Here is a 20,300-nt window from a genome sequence, read left to right on the forward strand (position 1 = left end):
TTGAGTTGGTAATTCAAGCTCTGATGCGAAAGCAGTGGGTTCAGCACTCACCTCTTAAACCTGCTCCCCCTCCTCCATACGAGAGTCAGGCAGCTTCCCATCAGTAACTTGGGGGGAGGGAGGGGGGTGCCTGGGCAGAGTCAGAATTCACCAATTCCTTACCCAGATGGGCTTCCTTCCTCTTCACGCTGACATAAAAGGCCCAGTGTACATTTCAGTCACACGGCCCCAGGTGCTTCCATTTCTAGACGAGATTAAGGCTCAGATCCCAACATATGGGAGGCAGATGAGCAAGTGAGCTGGACAACAAGCTCGTGACCCTATGGTGCCAGCTCCCCCACTCTACGGGCCTATCCCACCATCCTTAGAAGAGCTTGCTGTGCTTCACAGAAGTGGAGATTGGCCCTGCCCAAGGACAGAATTTCCACTTCCACTTTAGGATGAACCTGTAGAAAGCATCCAAGTCCCACCCAGGCGCACCAGAGCCCCTGCCGCCTCAAAAGCAGAGGTGGTTGGGCCAGTACCGAGATGGAGCAGTCACCTGTGGCAAACCATCTTGTGTCAGCCGTGCCAACAAGGGTCTGTTTATGTCCTCAGCCATAATATGAGTCACGAAACCGGGAACCACCCAGCTAGCATGTGGTCCTCTGGATAAAGACACACCACCCCCTTCCAGAAATTTGGAAGAACTGAATCAGGCCCAGTAATCCCACCTTCCCCTTTTACCTCTGCCTTCATCCCCATAGCTATCAAAGTTAAGAACAGACTCAAGTCGCAGAGTAGCAGCGAACAATTCTTTTACTTAGAGCTCAGAGCAGGAACCGAGACGACTCTTGCCGTTCCAAGCAGGAACAGGTGCTTACTAAGCCACGGGAATGGCTGCAGCCGCAGAAGTCAGAAGCTGACATCCGGCACCACAGCAGCTGTAATTCCAGGTCAGAAAGCTGTAGGAAACTGAGCCAACCTCACAACTGTAACACGCTCGTGAAGCAGGTGACTGGACAGGGAAACGCACGGCCTGGCCACTGCACAAACTTCTGTCTGCTGGAGCCTACCCGTAACTGCCACCACTACTGAAGAAAAGGTCTTCTGTTCCCCTTGAACCCTCCAAGTCTCGCATAAGTCTATGCCATTAGGAGAATCTCGGTCATAGCAGCAAGGGAATCTGGGAGAGTTTAGCCCTCCTCCCCCTGCAATACAGAGAGTACAGAATGGAGCGAAGGTGGAGGACATGCATCCTGAGTACCATCGCACCACTCTTTAAGTAGACCCGGAAGACCTTCTGGGCCCTGGAAATGACTGAGAATGCACCCCCAAGAAAGTCTAGGAAGAGAAGACCACAGAACTGCAAGCCCAGGCAGTCAAGCTTACCATAAACCAGATTAGAAACAAACACATCTACTTCCAAGTCCCGGGCAGACCCTCTGGGTTTCTGTGAGCTGCTTGAAGGCCCATAAGGAAACCTTGTCACGGGGTGGGTGTGGTGACCGAACAGGAGGTGGGGTGGGAGGTAGGGCCAAAAGTTCCCATTTGAGACTCAACTGAGACAATTCTACTCTTACTCATTGTATAGAGACTCCCTCATAAGATTTTATTTATAAAAGGCATCAGCATATAAATAAATAACAAGACAGGAAGGGGGAGCGTTTGAAACCCACTTTCTTACACAGCACCTCTGACAAAGCCTACCATTCATCCAGTCTTCAGCATGTTGGTGAGACACTCACATACATAATTAAAGCACGTGTCAGAGCGCAGGAAACAGAACAAAGCTCCTATGGCCTACTCTCCCCCGAATCCATAACCAGGAGTAGGAAGAGGAGCAGCAGGAAGGAGAAAAGGGTCAGGATCCAAAGTGGCAGGTAGGACCAGTATGAGTAGGGCCCAGGGGTAAAGCAGTGACAATATTCAGAGGGTGTGAGCAAGAGTTGTTTGCATAACATATACACATTGTGGGAAAAAATCTACAAAGAAAAGACATTTAATTATTTCCGTGTAATTCATTTACAATTATTTTCATACCAGTCATTATGTTACAAAACTGTACACCTACCCCCAGCACTGCTGGATAACCCAGAGTCGTTCCTTGGAAAGAGAAGAATCAACTTTTATTCTCTCTTTTCCTGGGTTGGGCCTATCAAGGCCAGAACAGGGTGTGGAGTACAGGAATGGCCATCCTTCAAGTCCAAGGGGTCAGGGGCCTGGCCTGGCTCCTCCCGTCATTGCAGGAGGGGTGCCTCTGTTTAGAAAGCCAGCACCAGCACCCAGAACACAGGAGTCCAGAGAGACAGACAGGCACTGCTGGCTACCATCTGGCTGTGGCGGGAATGCCCATGGCGAGGGAGCTGCAGCTCGGCAGAGACGTGCCTATCCAGAACAGGGACCTGGAGCTGTGGGACCTCAGCACTAGGAGGGAAAGAAAAAAACAGAAGCTCAGAGCACAGCAGGAGCCACTGGATACTCCAGGGCCCCCAAACGCCCACACAGCTTCTTTTCATCTCCCTGCTTTAAAGACGAGAATGGATCTTAGTATGTTAATAGGCTTCCTGTGTCTCTGTCCCTCGATACTACCACTACAACAAAACCAAGTAATACAGGTGCTAAGACCAGCATAACAGACAACTCTCCCTTGGCTACATGGTTCTTGGTTCAAAGATTATTAAAACTCTAGGTGTGTAAGAAGGCCCAACTCAGATTTGCTTATCATTGGCCTTTGGGCAATCTCAGGCAGGGCCCCTCCTCTCTGACCACACATAGAGGCACATCCAGGCCATGAGGTGTCCTCCCTGGGTCTCTGGCTCTCTCCCCTACCCCAGCTCACATCCGGTGTGAACACCATGCAGACATCCCAGGTCAAGACAGTATGAGCTGAGGGGCCCAAGATCTCAGGCTCACCCGGACCTTTCAGCTCAGCTCTGGTGTAAAGTGGCCAACTCCAGGCCACCTTAAAAGGAAATGGCCCAAACTGAAAAAGTACTGAACCGGTCAGTTTATTCCTCCACCAATGAAGGATGGTTGGAGAGCTACCCTTGGTCATGTGGAACATGGACACCAACAGGATCCCTGTTCTCCGGGTCCCATTTGGCTGCTAGCTTCCATCTGTTAAAAAATGCCAATCCCAGAACACACCGGACGCCTGCTTCGAACCTTTCAGTGGCTCCTCACTTCCACAGGCATGAGACTCTCTGTCACTCCACTCCATTTCCTGTCTGGACCCACACCACCCCACTTGACTCTTCCTCCCCTTCCCCCCTCCCCCCACCCAGCTCCAACCATAATTATTTCATCTTGGTTTCTTCAACATGCTCACTCTCTCCAGGCCTTCAAACTGTTCCCTTTGCTTGGAATTCCTTCCCCTCCTTGCTCAGCTATTTATCCATTCAACATTTATTATCAAGCACCTATGCAGGTACTGGATCCCTGAATCTCCTGATCCAGACTCAAAAGTTCTGGTCATTGGGCTTCACTTTGTCAGCCTTCTACTCAGCATCAGCCAAAAGGTACCTTCACTCAGGGAGGCCTTTCCTGACTACTCCCCCAACCCTAAATAGTAACTTCCAACACATACACAAGCACATTCCCACAGCACCCTTTCAAAATTGGGCTTCCTCCCTAGAATGCAAACTCGATGAAGGCAGAGAGCTAATGCCCGTCTGGTGTACTTCAAAGCCACAGCACCCGACACAACAGCAGGCACCCAGGAGGAACTCAATACATTTGGGCTGAACTGAACTGGATCCTGGATCCCAGGCCTCTCTGGTGTAGTTCTTCCAGAAGCCTTATGCCCTGCAGACCAGGCTGAGTCACCACCTTTGACTCCTCCATCCACCTCTGATCCACCTCCTAAGCATCTTCCGGGAGTGCATTCTGTGGTCACCACGCTCTCTGTAAAATGTGGGGGCTGAACAAGCCTGTTCCCTGTTGCTTCCAGCTCTGCAGAACTATGAAATCTTCCCGAAGCTGCAGTGGAGAAAGGGCTGGCAAATCAACGCACACCCATGCATGCCCACCACCACCACCCCCATTCCTCCTTTAACAAAGATAAACAAAGATAACAAAGCCCTTACTCTGGCTTGAAGCAACTGCCTTTAATTACTGGGTTCATCTCAGTGCCCAAGGCTCTAAGCAACAGGAAAGGCTGGTCCACAAGGGGGTTGCTCATCCCCACCAGGGCCTTGAACCTCCCCCTCTCAAGCAGGGTGAGGGATATTCCTGGGCTGCTCCCCACCGGGACTCCGGGTGGGGCGGATGGATGCCGGGGGTGGGCTCCTGGCCGGCCGACCCGGCCCAAATCACCGCCTCACCTCTCCTCCAGTCGGACCCACAGATCGCTGAACTGCCGAAGCCGCTGCTTTCGCTGTGGCCGCTGCCGCCTCCGTTTCTTCCGAAACTTCCGCTCCGCCCCGCCTCCCAGGTGGGCACTTCCAGGCAGGGACACGTGGGGAGGCCACTGCGAGCGCACCGCAGACCCAGCTTCCGGTACCCGCGCTTCTGAGGCAGGCACTTCCGGAACAAAGATGGCAGAGGAGGCGGGCCCCGACAAGGGACTTCTACTCGTCTCCCTGTGAACAGGGGTGGAGGGAAGATGGATTTGAAGGACGGTCACACAGCTCTCAGGGCTCAGGGACGTAGAACGGGGGGGGGGGGGGGGGGGGATAATGTGAAAGTTCAAGCTGGCTAGGGAGCGTCCTCCAAGCCACCTCCAGAATTGATCACTTTGATGCCTTAATTTTTCCCTCACATACTGTTGCAGTAGTCATTCCAAATCCCCCAGCCCTGGGGAGGAAATAGAAGATTTCTTTTTAATTGCATATAATTACTGCCCTTCCCTAACAAGGGGTCACAGCTATGTAGAAAGTCACTGAAGATTACAGCATTGAAAGTGACATTAAAAAAAAAAAGTTTAAATGCCATTTACTTAGAACAATTGAAGTAACCCTTAACCATGTTAACCCCTCCTTTACCCTGGTAAGGGCTCTTCTCAGAAAAAGGCTGTGGCAGCCCCAACCCCCCACATGAATGACTGCTAGTGTTCACAGGGCTAACCACCTTAACCCAGGTCCTACCATAAACCATCTTTCCCAAAGGCAACATGTTTTTCACAACTGATGAGAAACTGAAACTTGCTTCTAGTTTTCCACTAAAGGTGACTCTAGCCTTCCCCCTTCTCCCGCCCCTCCACCCTGCTCCCCAAAAATATCTTCCAGTGAGGAAATAAGCCATGAGAAGGACCCAGTTTCTTGCTACAACAGGACTTTTGTCAAGAGTTTAGTTGGGGTTGAGGAGGGGGCAGTAAGAGAAGAATCCAGCCACTAGACGTCAATCCTATTGTCTCCTGACTTAGGCAGGCTCCCATCCACCTGAGGAAAAGAAGCAGTGCCTGTGTTATGTGCATCTTTGACATGTGGGCGCAGCAGACCAGCATATATAAGAACTCCGTCGTTCTGCCCTGATTCAGACTTGATGAACAGCCCACCTGTCAGAAGCAGGGCTCAATTCTGACCCACAATCTGACACAACCTGAGATGTCAATTAATATTCATGGCCCTGTGTGAGGAAGGCAGGAGGTATAAGAGATAGAACATGAACATGGGAAAGACTCAGGTTGGGCAAAAAAGGTAAAAGAAGGGAATTCCTCAAGTGGCAAAGAAAGGTCCCTGTTCTGAACCTGAGGCTGGGAACCCCTGCAACATACAGTCACAGTGAAAAGACCCCTGGAGGACAGGACCTGCCATATTCATCACTGTGTCCAGAGCCCAGCACGATGCCTGACACACAAGTGTGACACCACTTAGATGAATCTCTTTATTATACCAGCAAAGAAACTGGAGCCTAGAGAGGGGAAAGTGCTCCACCTAAGGCTAAGATTCCAGTGGCCTCCTAGAGGATTCAGGATCAGATGGTCAGGCAGCCCCCATGCCCAGGCCCTCTGCCCCAGCAGAGATTATATCTATGTCATCTTTGACCTCCATATAACCCAACAGGCCCTGGTACACCGTAGGCATTCAGAAAAGTCTGCTGCAAAGAGCATGGACTCAAATTCACTAGGGCTCAGCTCTTATGGCTTCAAGCAGTGGATCCTTACAGTGGGGGCAAATCACAGCTTTGGTTCTGTTCAACTCACAAGAGACACAAGATCTCAGCTCAGTTACTGCAGGTGGGCGAGGCCAGAGCTTGAGAACCAAGTTAATTAGTTAATTACTCTTGGGGGGGGTCATTAATCCAGAAGAAATTAATTTTACTTCTCCTGATTTTTATCTTTCTCATATTTCACAGCTGAGATGTCCTGTAGATTCATAACACCCACTTTATAATTAAGGAAACTGAGGACCAGGGAAATAAATTTCCTTGCCCTAGGTCCCAACAAGGATTCAGTGCCATTTTCAAATAATATACACCAAGATTTTTTTTTTCAGTTTATAAAGCTAACTTATTTTCACCATAGGAAATATGGAGAATATAGAGTAGTGTCACTATTACCTCCAGGGAAAGATCCTACAGACAAATGCTCATGGGCTTAAGGGACCTAGGGCAGTAGAGGTGGCTGCTTCTCTGCCAGGAACAGAAAATCCCAGCTGTTGAACACAGCCTAATTCACCCCACAGCTTCTGGGCTAGCCTAAGCATCCCATCCCAGGTTGAGGTTCTAGGTTGTCCTGTTTCGGTCCATCTGAATTCCCAAAGTTTAGTGAAACCTCTAGTTACTTATGAAACCTAAGTCCATGGTCATTTTGGCCACAATATGGGGCTCTTGTTGTGCTTGAGAGATTGCTAGTCCCCTGCCAGCATTTCACACAATCTACTCACTTCGTGGAAGTCTACGAGAAAGAAACACCCTGGTTGACATGGCCTGTCTCCTGGGCACACACCCACAGGAGGACATGTGGTATCCAGGAAGGAGCCCAGGACTGGAAACTAGAACAAGATAATTATACTTTCTGAGCCTCTTCTGCTTCTATAAAGTTGATCTGTCTCACCTGGTTGCTGCGAGGATTAAAACTACCCATGCACCATGCTTCACACAGGGCTGAGCACCCAGGATGCATTCCATGTGGATGCCCCTTTCTTCCAGTCCCACTGTCTGGGGATGAGTGACAGTGTATGTAGCCCAGCAAGGCTGACCGGGACCCTGGAGCACCCCACTGTGAAGCCAAATGGACATTCACCAGATCCTCATTGGTATTATTCTGCTGTGGTGGGCAGAATACTGACCCTCAGAAATGTCAATGTCCTCATCCCTGGAACCTGTGAATACTATTGTTTGTTACCTTTCCTGATAAAAGGGATTTTGTGGGTGTGATATAGGACCTTGAGATGGGAGATTACCCCAGGCTACCTGGGTGGACCCAATCTAATCACATGGGTGCTTAAAGCCCGAAAACTTTCTGTGGCCAGTGGGAGATGTGACTACAGAAGAACTTCGGGGAAATGCAGTCACTTGGAAGATGGAAGGAGGGGTCACAAACCAAGAAAGGTGAGCAACCTCTGTAATCTGGAAAAGGCAAGTAAACAGGTTCTCCCCTAGAAGCCCTAGAGGAGAATGTGGCCCCATTAACACCTTGATTTCATCCCATTGAGACCTGTGTCAGACTTCTGATCTACAGAACCGTAAAATAAGTGCTTGAGGGCAGAGTTTATAATTTGTTGTGGCAGGAAAAAAAAAAAAATCCACAAAACCCTAATACAGCATCGGTTATCCTGGGAAGAGGTGTGGGATTGGGGAACTGGGTAAACGCACTTGGGATCAGCCCAGCAGGACCCCTGTCCCTTCCTCTTCGCTGCCCAGGGAAGCGCAGTTTCACAGCTAGGGCCTTGCCTGTGTAGTCCAGCCTGTTGAATACAGGAGGGTAGTGGCTGCCGGTAGCTGCCGGTAGCCCTCCCCTCACTGTCCACCTAACTGGGCCACCCCAAGACCCGAGGGGCTGGCAGGCCTAGAGTGAGCTAGGTCACCAGTTAGAAGGCCTCCTGCCCCCACCCACACAGCCCGCCCAAGATCCAAGTCCCCATATCATCCCTCAGGGATTATCACACGGCTGCCAAGGAGGGGAAGAAGGAAGCAGGTATCTCCACAGCCACTGCACTGGCCCTTGCCAACACCTTCAGTGCGGTCGTTTCCCCCACTCTGGGCCCTTATCCCCTCACCCCTTCTTCTCCCTAACCGGAGCTCCATTCCAGACTTCATGCTCCCTCGTGGCCTCCCCTGGAGCACGGCTTGCCGCTAAAAACTCATAGACACTATCCTAATGGAGCACATACTGTGTGCCAGACGCCAGGATAGCTACTGCAGAGCACACACCAAATATCTGGGGATCATGCAAGGGGGTGGCCCCGGGCCGGAGCAGAGAAGAATATGGGGCGTTTGTGCTGGATCTCACAGATTCTGATAGAATTAGGGGCGGGGATGGGGGATGAATGCCTAGCAGAGGAAGCTGCACGAACAAAGACAAAGGATCCAGGAAGTAAAACATGGAAGAAGAAAGGGCAGAAAGAGAAGTCATGTGTGGGCGGAGGAGCCTGAACTGTACCCTGGCTCTGATTAGCTGTGTGATCTTTCAGTTTCTCCATCAGCAAAGGAGAAGAGACACCCACCCCACAGGCTGGCTTTGAGGATTAACTGACAGTCTGTGTGAACCTGGCTGCCACCTGACAGTCGGTCAATAAATGTTCTTTCCTCCCCTGGGAATGTGAGCAGCCCAGCTGAATGTCAGCACTGGTTCTCAGCCCTCACCGTGCACCAGAATCACAGAGAGATTTTTAAAATACTGATTCCTGACCTCACTTCCTCCCACAGGCAGGTATTAGGGTTAGAGACAGAAGTAGGAAGCCTGAGCATAGCCATCAACACACGTGCACGCACACATGCATGTATGTGCACACATGCGCGCATACGTGTACACACATATACATGCCTGTGCACATACGTGCGCATCCACACGCATACACGCATGCACACGCACACTCCAGGAAGGGTCCTCTCCAGCACCCGCAAGGACTGTGTGCCAAATACCAGCCCAGTCAGCCTGGGGCGGGGGCTGAGAAGGGACAAAGCACCCGCTTTCCAGAAGAACACGGTCCCCCCGAAACAGGCAGAGAACCACTAAGGGCTGGATTCTCCCTCCAGGGCTGAAGGAGAACAGGAGAGAGAGAAGGATCAAGACCTGGGCAGTGAGCAGAGCTGAAGGAGGGGCAGGATTTTTGCTGTCGGGGGGAGGTGGACGGCAGCGACCCAGACAGAAGGTTTTCTGATGCAGGAAGCACACCTGTGCTGGGGTCTGGGCGCCAAGACACCAGCTGGAAGAAACTGGACTTTGGAAGAGAAGAGTCAGAAAGCACCGAAGGTTTCTGAGGAAGGGGCACTCGCAAGATTTAGTCCCACAGAGAGCGAAGAATGGACCAGAGGATGAGAGCCATGAAAAAGGAGAGGAGCAAACCCAAGAGGAGAGGAAGCTAGAGGTGTGATGGAGGTGAGAAATGAGAAGTCTCAGGTAAGGGCTTTTAGAGAGTAGAAGTGCTATTTGAAGAAGCATTATCATTGACGCGCTGGATGTAGGGCGTGAGAGGTGGGGGTAAGACAGCCCAGGACGTACCCACGATTGTCCGCTAGGAGGCAGACTGGGAGAATCCTGGCTCCCGGGTGGAAACTGGACCGCTAGGGAGAACCCTCTGGGGTGAGGGGCTGGGGAGAAGCCCTAGCTTGAAACAACACGAGCTGAAGGTGGGCCTTCTGACGAGAAAGAGGGCACCTGGGGAAGGGCAGCCATCAAGCTGACACCACAGCTGACCCCCCTCTCTACCCCTCAGTAGAAGGGATGGGCCTTCTCCTCACTACCGCTGGGATCCCTGCCAGGAGGGGGCGCTGGTGAGCGCGGTCGGGAGGGAGTGGGGCGAGGAAAGGCGTGTGTTAGGGGCTGAATTCCTATGTTGGAGCCTCCATAGCCAGTTCCTCAGAATGTGACTGCATTCATAGGCAGCGCCTTTAAAGAGGTTATTAAGATAAAATGAGGTCGTTAGGGTGGGCCCTGGTCCAATCTGACTAGTATCCTTATGAGAGGAAACTTAAACACACAGAGACACTAGGATTGTGTGCGCACAGAGGAAGGCCATGTGGGGACAGGGAGAGGGAGGCTACGTGCAAGCCGAAGGGAGACCTCAGGGGAAATCAAACCTACCAACACCTTGATTTTGGACTTCTGGCCTCCGGAACTGTAAGAAAATATATTTCTGCTGTTCGAGTGCCCAGTCTGTGGCATTTTGTTACGGTGGCCCAAGCTGACTAGTTCGGAGGGGAGGGAGGGGTCCACAGAGCCATCAAAATGAGAAACAGACCTGGGGGGAGGAACAGCCCAGGGAAAGAGAAAGGGCTTTGCTCCTGTCCCGAGAAGGGTCTCACAGCCACGCCCTGCGCTTCTAGCCCCTCTGACCCTGTGTTATGACTGATTCCACCATCTGCCTCCCTGAAACTTCCCAAATGCCCACTGGAAAGGCACTAAGCATCAAGCCCAATGACCCCTCCTGGGGCCCCTGGGACCATGGGGTAATCTTCCCTTCTCCTTCTCTGCCCCAAGGCCGCTGAGGAAAAAAGCCAGAATGGCCTCTGTTGCCTGAAGTGCCCGGCCAGCCAACCCCCGTCTGACACAGCCCCAGCCACAACAGGATGCCAGCGGAGCTGGGTGCCAAGTGTCCATTTAGCAGCCAGGCAGGGAAGGTGGTAATAGCCGTGCTGGGGGCCTCTGGAGCCCCTCAGGGTAGAGCCCGCCCTGGTGCCGGGGCAGCCCCGTGGGGGTCTCGGCTCTGCTAGCTGCTCCCCAACCAGGATAGAAGCACAGGAAGGTTACTTGTTGATGGGTCGTCCAGCGGGGGCGTGTTCTACCTCATAGCCTTCGCGCCGCAAGACATCAAGCACTGTATTGTTGCCCATGAAATGACCTGCAGTAAGAAAAACGATCAGAAATACGGCAGCTCCCGTGACCACTAAACATACCCCCAGACACACAGCCCAGAACAAAGAAATAACCCTGCCAGCCCTCCATCCCTTTCTGTCCAGCCCAGTAGAGTTCCTAAGAGCTTCTGTAGTCAGGTCTCCCAACTGCCCTCCAGGCAGGCAGGGAGGGACAAGCAGTGTTTCAGAGATGAGGACACAGAGGATCAGAAGGGTGGGGTGAGCTGCCCAGAGTCGCACAGCGAAGGGAGAGCCTAGACACCAAATCCCAACCTTCTAGGTCTCAATGCAGTGTCAACAGTCCCGACCACTCTCATCATTTACACAATCCAACCACCTCTGAGACCCGAGCCCCCTTCTGTCCCACACATAATTATACATGCGCAGTGAAACACCTGCATCTAGCAGAAGCCACCATAGCTGGAAACCTCAATCTGAATGTTATTTCACTTCCTCCCTTTTCATGAAAAACAAAGATCAGCCAGGTAAGCTTACAATGACATCCTAGACATGTTCAAGGCCAAGAGCAGATCCTGGGATCAACCTCCTTTCCATTCAGGTTTTGATGCTCAGAACTGACATGATCATCCAGGCTCACAACGTCCCTCTCTGTGACAGTATATGGCACTTTAATGTCCTAAATGGCCGATTCAATTGCAGCACTCCATCCTGTGTTTGAGCAGAACCTTAGAGGTATCGTTCTTACCTGCACTTTAAATTGGAAAACGGAGGTAAAATAGGTCCAGGGCTTCACACGCTAAGCAGCCACATAGCAGAATCTAAAAGCCAGGCCATTTGGCTCCAGGGTCTGTACAATCTTGACACGTCAATACTCAATAACCAGAGACCGGGACAGCAAATTAAGGTACATCCAAGCTGCTGGCCAGGCAACGGGCAGTCTGTGGGTCTCCCTCGTGTCCTGTTCCCACAGCTCTAGAAAGCAGGGTGAACCTGGGTCAGCCTCTGAGAGCCTGGGGAGCCCGAGGGCGGTGACTGGCGGAAGGTACCGGGCTCTACCACATTCTTGGGTTCAACTGTAGAGTCTGTGACCCCAAGATTGCTGAGGGGCAACTGGCTCAGATGAAAGGGACGTTGGCAAGGCCCAGATTAGCCCTGGTGCACAAGTGCAATTAACTCATGCACAGATGTTGCCTGGACTGGGGGTGAGGGCGGCGGGGGGGCGCTACTGAGCCTACAGAGTGCTGCAGCAACCCTCACTCCCCCAGCCATTACCAAGCCCACACAGCAGGGCGTGATCACAAAAATAAAGTAGCCAACAGTCATTGAGCATTACCAGGCACAATGCTTTACACATCATTTGACAGCCCCCGCCCCTGCCAACAGCCCTATAAGGTGGGCGTATTATTGTCTCCATTTTACAGGTGAGCAAGAGGCACAGGGAGATGAAGCAGATTGCATCTCAAACCCGAGTGGTCTGGCTCCAGAGTCCACCCTCTCAAGCAATTCAGAATAAAAACTGTATCTGTCAAGTGAACAAACTGCCCCTATTACCAGTGCTTTCTCAGCACGGAACCAAGCTATTCTGTTTGACTGACTTTTCCTGCCACAAAGGCGAGCTCCATTTCTCATATCTAAATTTTCTCTCCAGACCCCCACAATGAAAGTTGTTGTTTGATTTGAAACTCTGCAGCTTTGGGGCGCCTGGGTGGCTCAGTCGGTTAAGCATCCGACTTTAACTCAGGTCTTGATCTCGCGGTCCGTGAGTTCGAGCCCCACGTTGGGCTCTGGGCTGACGGCTCAGAGCCTGGAGCCTGCTTTGGATTCTGTGTCTCCCTCTCTCTCTCTCTGCCCCTCCCCCGTTCATGCTCTGTCTCTCTCTGTCTCAAAGATAAATAAACGTTAAAAAAAAATTTTAAAGAAACTCTGCAGCTTTTAGTTTTTGGTTACCTTCGCTTTGCAATTAAAAGTTTGCTAACCACAGACTTAAAAATTTTTTAACCTGTAAGGCTAAGTGTCGGGAGCAATTTCTGTGGTTCCCTCTGGTCAACACAGCCTTCAGAAAGAAACGGATTCCTGCGGTGGAGAAAGCAGCGCCAGGAAGAGAACTTGGCACTGGTGACTGTCCAGGGCACCCCTGGCCCCCAAAGCACCCAGCTGTGAGGCCTCTGCCCAGCGCTGCGGCAATATGATGAGCTGTGCCTGGAGAATCAGGCGAGCCCAGGTGCTACATCTCACCTGGGCCATCGGTCCAGCAGTCGCCATCTGGAGGGCCTGCCCTCCCAGCTGCTCAGATCAACCTGCCATCTGGCCGCCAGCCAACCCGCTGCCCAGCCTCGCGCCACACAGTAGGCCACTGTCATCTCAAAGCGCCCACCCTTCCCCTGCACCCAGTGCCCCGCCATCCCGCCACTGGACGTCAGGGAAGCTTTTGAGAGATCAGCTGAGTCTCGCAGGAGTGGAAGGCAAAAGCCCACGCTCAGGGGCTGGTACCTTCCATCCTGGAGGACTCGACACAGCCGCCGGGACCGAGCCACCAGCTCGGTGTCTTATTTTAGTATATATGCTGCCGAAGCGAGCACCAGCTCTGTGTTCTAACAGAGGGCCACCATCACCCCTATCAGGTGCCACGGGGGGCTTCTGGTACCTAACCCCTTTCGGGGTGCTGCAGAACCAGAGCTAACAGCTTTGCTGAGACAGGCCAGACATGGGCACTGGGCCACACAGCACTGTGCACAACCCAAATATGGAATGTGAGACTTGGAGAAGAGGAAAACCACTCACACAACTCACAGAGGACCGAGCACCAAAGGCAGAAACTGTTCATTTGTGAACAAGATGTAGGAGCCCAACCTCTCATTTTTTCCACAACATAAAAATATCCTTTTTTTAAAGCTTATGATTTTTTTTTAATGATCTCTCCACCCAACATGGGGCTCAAACTCACAACCCTGAGATCAAGAGTCACACGTTCTGCAGACTGAGCCAGCCAGGCACCCCTAAAATTCATCCTTTTCAAGTGCACAATTCAGTGATTTGGGGAATATTCCCAAAGTTGTGCCACCATCACCACTATCTAATTTTAAAGCATTTTCATCAGCTGAGATTTTGATGACGGTTACATTGAATGTCTAGATCAACAGGGGAGAATATTGTCATTTTAACACTGTTCAAGCCTTCCAATTCATGACCATATGTCTTTCCATTTACTTAGGTCTTAATTCCCTCTGATGATTTCGGTTTTCCGTTGTACGTTTTGATACATCTCGTACTAAGTATTTTTTTTACACTTTTAAACAGAACTAGTTTCTTAGTTTCATTTTCAAATTATTCATTGCTAGAGTATGGAAACACAACGGACTTTTGTGTACTGATCTTCTATCTTGCCTCCTTGTACCCTGGGTTTTTAGTTCTAAGAGTTTTTTTGGTCGGTTACCTAGGATTTTCTATGCACAAGACCATGTCATCTGAGAAAAGAGATAGTTTTACTTCCTCCTTTCCAATATGAATGTCTTTTATTCCTTTTCCTAACTTTCCTGGCTAGAACCTTCACACACTGTTGAAGAGAAGTGGTGAGAGCAGCCATCTTTGTCCTGTTCCTCATCTTAGGGGGAAAGCATTTCATCTTTCGTCATTTAATATGTTAAAGTGACCCTTCAACAGGCTGATGAAGTAAGTTCCCTTGTAGCCTTCGTTTGATGAGTATGTTCACCATGAAAGAATGTTGTACTTTATTGTTTGCTTTTTCTATGTCTGTTGAGAGCATCGTGTGGTGTTTGTCCTTGAGTTCTACTAATATGGGGGATTATATTAATTGATTTTCAGATGTTGTGGTAATGGTCCCCCAAATACATCTGCATCCTAATCCCTGAAACCTGTGAATGTTATCTGGGGAAAAAAAGAAAACAAAAGATTTTGCAGATGTAATTAAGCTAAGGATCTTGAGATCGGGTGATTCTACTTGACCTCTCACTCTGCCACTCTGCAAGTGCTCTTCTCCAACCCCCACCCCCACCCCCCATTTTACCAGTAAAAAAACTGAGGGAACTTGTCCACACTTATGAAGCTAATGGAGAATTGAAAGGAGAAGCCAAGGGCAGCAAATGCTCCTTCTGCACACTACTCAGTCTCTGGCATTTTTCTTTTCTTTTCTTTTCTTTTCTTTTCTTTTCTTTTCTTTTCTTTCCTTTCCTTTCCTTTTCGTTTCTTTCCTTTTCTCTTCTTTTTAATGTTTATTTATTGGGAGAGAGAGAGCGCACATGCACACAAGTTGCAAGGGGCAGAGAGAAAGAATCCCAAGCAGGCTCTGTGCTGTCAGCACAGAGCCCCACAAGGGTCTCCATCTCATGAATGTGAGGTCATGACCTGAGCCAAAACTCAGAGTCGGATGCTTAACCCACTGAACCACCCAGGCGCCCCAAGCCTGTTGTCATTTCTGTCTTTAATTCTGGAGTGTGCAAAGCTGTGCTAGAATGACTCAAGAAGAGGAGATAATTTATTTCAAAAAGTCCACAAAAGGAAATAATTTTCCCAGTCTGTTTCCATGTACACTGTTAACAGTTGGTAATGGCTGACATATCAGCACCAAGTCTTATGCCTGGGAGGCTCATGGTCAGAGAGGAGAGAGAAGACAAGACAAATTTTAGGGGAAGTTAAAAAAGTGAAGGGTACCAGAAAAGTGTTGGGATTAAGTGCCAAATTGGGAAGAGAGAGAAAGGCCTTCCCAGCTTCCAGGGGAGTGTGTTTTGAACACCAGGTGGAGGGAGAGCTATGGTGATGTCACAGGTACCAGCCCGCCCAGCAAAGGTTCAACAGTGCTGGATACTCAGGCATCAGCTGGAGCCACTTTGCAAGTGAAATAAGTCAAAGAAGGTGCCACTCATCTCACCTCCTACCAGCATCCCACCTCCGGGGTCCCTTCGTGGGAGGAGCAACGGAGCCCAGCCTCCCAGCAGAGGTAACCTATGTCTCACCAGCTCCAAAGGCAAAGAAAAAGCCTTTGTCCGGGAACTCTTCCAAAAGGGCCTTCACCCGCTTCCCCATTCTCTCATTCCGCTTATAGATGAGCTCCTGGCGGAAGTAGCTGTCGATCTCCTGGGCGGTGACGCGCTCCTGCGGTGGCAGCGTGGCGTTAATAAAATTGGGAACCTCCGCCAAAAGAAAAAGAAAAAAACAAATCAGGGGCAACGGTGTCACTGACCAAGTTGCTTCATTTGAGCCCCAAATCACCCAGCCAAGAGGGTCAAGCTGGCAGGGAAAGAGCACGCACCACCACGCTTGGGGTCTCCCACCTACTACTTTTTCAAGCTGTGATATCATTCTCTGTAACCCAAGTGAAAACATAGTCGATGAAGTGGACTGGAAGAACTCTTGGGCTATTTTAAACAGGACTTCTGTTCTATTCAAATGAGAGTGCTGTTGCCAAGTGTTTATATACGGAGACCGTGTCTTTGCCTAACACGTCCATCGTTTTCACTTGTCTGATTCACACATGCCTTCTCTACAAAAATAATTTTACATAATTACATATTTTAGAATCAATAATGATGACTCTACTGCTGAATACATGCCATGTCTATAACCATTCACCTGTCTTTTCAATGCCATACAATTTTAATTGTAATTATTTCTCCACTTCCCAAGTCTCCCTCTTGCTTTCTCCAATGTTCTTTGCCCTCCTGGCAAATATTTCACCTGGTTCTGGTGCACACGTGAGCCAAATTCAGTATTTTGGCTAAGAACAGGGGCTGTCGGTGAGGTGATACACCGAGTTCCCTCCCCACCCCTCTGGATTCCCTCCTCCTGGGCGCGTGCTCTCTCCTCTACCTAGGGATTTAATGAGGTTAACCATTACTTCACTCAAATATAAGACAGAATATCTACCCTGGCTGCTTCTCCCACGTGCAGTAGCCTCTCAAAGACCTTCCAGAAGTCCTTACCCTGTAATGGAGCCATCAATTGCCACTTTAAGGACAACAGATCCCCTTTAGCCATTTCCTCAAAATGATACTTTTTTCATTTTCAAATCCAAAGCCCTCATCTTCTCCTTTGTCATCTTTTTTTTTTTAACGTTTATTTATTTTTGAGACCAAGAGAGACAGAGGATGAATGGGGGAGGGTCAGAGAGAGAGGGAGACACAGAATCCGAAACAGGCTCCAGGCTCTGAGCTGTCAGCACAGAGCCCAACGCGGGGCTCGAACTCACGGACCGCGAGATCATGACCTGAGCTGAAGTCGGACGTTTAACCGACTGAGCCACCCAGGCGCCCCTCCTTTGTCATCTTTTTAAAAATCATGTCCTTTATGTGAGATCCTTCTATCCGTTTCCTCAAGTCCCTTCTCTTCAGCAGAGCGCTTCCTTTGTACCAGCCCCTCCCCACGGGCAGGCAGCCCGTGCAGGGTGACCTCCCACAGCTAAATGCCAAACATGACCTACAACCCGCACCCCTGGGTCTGACCAGCCTGGCCTTCCTGGCACCATGACAGGCACATTCCCAATACCCCACACCATGGGCGGGCCCTGTGAGCAGAACAGGTATGAAGGGGCCACAGGAAAGGGTTGCATAAGACATCTGTCCCTGACTGCTACCAGCCTTCCCATTTTCCCATAAAACTGCCAAATCCTCCCACCCATATTAGCTTTTTTCTGCCATTTCAAATTTTAATTTCCCCATCTATCTTGACTTATCTCCCCACTTCCCCCACACCCACCAAGAATTGTCATCACCATCAACTGTACTGCTTTTCTTCGGGTATTTCTTGTTTTCCCTTCCTCTTGCTTGCTTTGCCTTCGTTTAACTTCCTCCAGCTCCAGACTCTCTGGAAAGCTCCTTGTATCTTCTGACACTTGTGGGGCTGACGCTGGATCCCTATTGTTCCTCTCCCCAGGCTGCCATTCCTTTTTCACCTCTCCCATTCACTCACGGTTCCTTAGGGTCCCCAGATCTAACAGACCCCCCCCCCCCACCCCGGCATCATTCACAGCCCCCTACCGCATGAGGACAGTGGTCCTGGTGGAGGAGACAACACATGCCCCAGCTCAGAAGCTCAGCTGGCATTGCCACTGCCATGTGGTCTCGGTGAGGGGAGGGGAGGAAGTCATGGCTTGTCCTCTGGGACTCTCGTTGATAAAAGCATAACCAATATCCCTGCCATAGGGAGGCTGCATTCCTCTGAGCTTCCTTCCCCTTGATGGCCCACAGGTAAAACCTGTCCCATGTGTCACTCGCTGCACCAGTGCGGCCACGAACACATCCAAACCCATCATGCTCACGTGGTCCCAGAAGCCACTGCAAGCTGCAGCCAGAGTTCTGTCCCACCATTTCCCAGAAGTGCTTCCTAAGTCAGTCAGGGGCTTTCAGACTCAGATCCCTTCCCTGCTCGGGAGGCGGCTTCGTGCTGCCTGTTGCCCAGGCCGTGAGGTCTGCCCCTGGATCCCTAGCTCCATCCTTTGCCTGGGATCCTGGAATTAACTCTCATCAACACCCCCTCCGTTCTCACGTATCATAAAGAATGGCTCTGTTAGCTGCAGCATTTCATTCCACATCTAAACCTGCCCAATTTTATTTTTAGAGCCCTTTATGACCTCAATCCTTTGTTCACGGAAGATTCAGGTGTCAGCAGGTAATGCCTTTGTTCTCATGTTTAAATCCACACTGAGCTGGGCAGAGGACAAGGGCCCTCACCTGGGAGCTGTCATGGCTGAAGATGACGGAGCTGAGGTCCCCACAGTTATAGTGTTTGATGAGATCCTCTGTCGTGTAGGGGATCTGAAGGCTGCCTGCTCGAAGGCTCTCCTGCTGCAGGAGGGTCTGGTTCAAAGCAAAGATGACCTAAGAGGAGAAAACACAAGGCCCTTTTAAGTTCACTGACACAGCAATCGTTAGCCTCCATCTTATATCTTTTGTCCGTGGTTGATAATGACCTCACCTCTGGGTTTGTCGCATAAGGACATGGACGCTGCTGCTAAAAAAGGAAACACAAATCCCCAGATGGTGTCCAAAGAAAAGGAGGACAGTCCTGCCCAAGTTGGTCCCCTGTGGGTCACACTGGGAGGAAGTACCTTAAGAGGGACACAGACAACCTGGAGCTATCCCATGAGAGTCACCAAGAGGTAAAGAGACCAGAGAATGGCTGCAGATGAAGGTGTGAAGAAGCTGGGGAGGAAGGTCGGGAAGCAGCCAGAGACACACAGACAGACACTTACCGAAGGCTTCACTCACATGAAGGACTGGACAGGAATATACGCACGACATCTTCTAACCATCAGTGTGGCGTCTGCTGACTAGTGGATTCACTGGGTCGGCAGGGTGTTAATAAAGTTATGGTGGAAAAAGGGGAGAAACGAGGGCTAGACAAAATCAACCAGTTGGTCTGTGCAAGTTTCTCAGAGTCTCTGACACGCTAATGTGTGCTGTGGTTCTTCCTGAAGGGAGAGTGTGCCAGGCTTCCCAAATTTATCTGAGGCATGTACCACAAGAGAAGGCTTCACTAGAACACCCTTTGGGAAAATCCAGACTCAAGGAATTTTACAAAACAGTAGATTCTCCGTGGGCCCAGAGAACTGGGTCAGAGGGGAAAGTGGGACTCTGGCACCGGGTGGGACTGGAGCTGGCCATCCTGCACAAGGCTCCTGACAACACTGAAGATGCTGTGGCATTTTCTCTCACGTTCTCTCCAGGTATGGATGCAGACATATCATCACCTTCCGCGGCTGCCCTTCCACGTGCTACCCCAGGAATCCGTATACAGATACTGCCTTGCCGTCTGCTGGAAGGCAGCAGCAAATTCCCTCGCCGTTTGCTGGAAGGCAGACAGACAGGGTCTGCCTGAGCACTCCGTGAGGTCTTCAGCCAGAACTTTTTGATTCTCCAGAGACAACCTATTACATGTCTCAAGTCAGCAAACGACCCCTTCCTTTCTTCTGCCTCATTCTGAGTGGCAGAGGCTCTTGTTGAGTTGCTTCCCACAGGCCACTGCGGCGCAAGCCTGCTGTATGCCCTCCTCCCATGGCCCTGTCTCCCTTGGTTACTCCAGTATTGGCTGTCCCTGTCCTGAGGCCCTGCCCCTCTTTGAAAAGTCCCCTCCTCCCCTCTTCTCTCAAAACATCCCCCTCCTGTCTGTTGGGCCTGGACCTTCTGGACCATGCCCTGTCTCCAGCCCTCTACTGGTGACATGAGCTGACCAAGAGGCAGATACACCCAGGTGTATGTCCACAAATTATGGTCTAAATGAGGAAATTCAGTCTTCCATGGGGATAAGCCCCTGTATCCTAAAGCCACACTATTAAGACCTGTCCACCGCCCCTGGGAATTGCTAAATGACTTCAGATTAGCTGGAGGAACAGATCTTTGGAGAGGAGGGGGAGGGGCAGTATGCCAGGCTCCAGGCCAAGGTCTCACACT

The 20,300-nt window shown here is 50.7% G+C and overlaps 1 protein-coding gene across 6 annotated transcripts in view; it reads right to left on the bottom strand.

Moving 5' to 3' along the window:
- Positions 1-1,582: 1,582 nt before the first annotated feature.
- The window catches only part of TRABD2A (TraB domain containing 2A), a 53,589-nt gene continuing 34,871 nt past the window's right edge, over positions 1,583-20,300 (bottom strand). For 2 of the 6 annotated variants that reach the window (XM_042932843.1, XM_042932842.1), the window contains exons 3-7: positions 18,582-18,728; positions 15,870-16,044; positions 10,835-10,925; positions 4,305-4,562; positions 1,583-2,406 (exon numbers count right to left, since the gene is read on the bottom strand). In XM_042932843.1, the coding sequence (XP_042788777.1) occupies positions 2,244-2,406; positions 4,305-4,562; positions 10,835-10,925; positions 15,870-16,044; positions 18,582-18,728 (834 nt within the window). In that variant the 3' untranslated portion in view covers positions 1,583-2,243. Of the gene's footprint in view, positions 2,407-3,810; positions 3,961-4,304; positions 4,563-10,168; positions 10,203-10,834; positions 10,926-15,869; positions 16,045-18,581; positions 18,729-20,300 lie in introns of those variants that run through there. The other 4 variants (XR_006200799.1, XM_042932844.1, XM_042932845.1 and 1 more) reach the window with 4 other exon arrangements.

This window comes from Panthera leo, chromosome A3 (genome assembly GCF_018350215.1).
Source record: "Panthera leo isolate Ple1 chromosome A3, P.leo_Ple1_pat1.1, whole genome shotgun sequence".
Taxonomy (NCBI): domain Eukaryota; kingdom Metazoa; phylum Chordata; class Mammalia; order Carnivora; family Felidae; genus Panthera; species Panthera leo.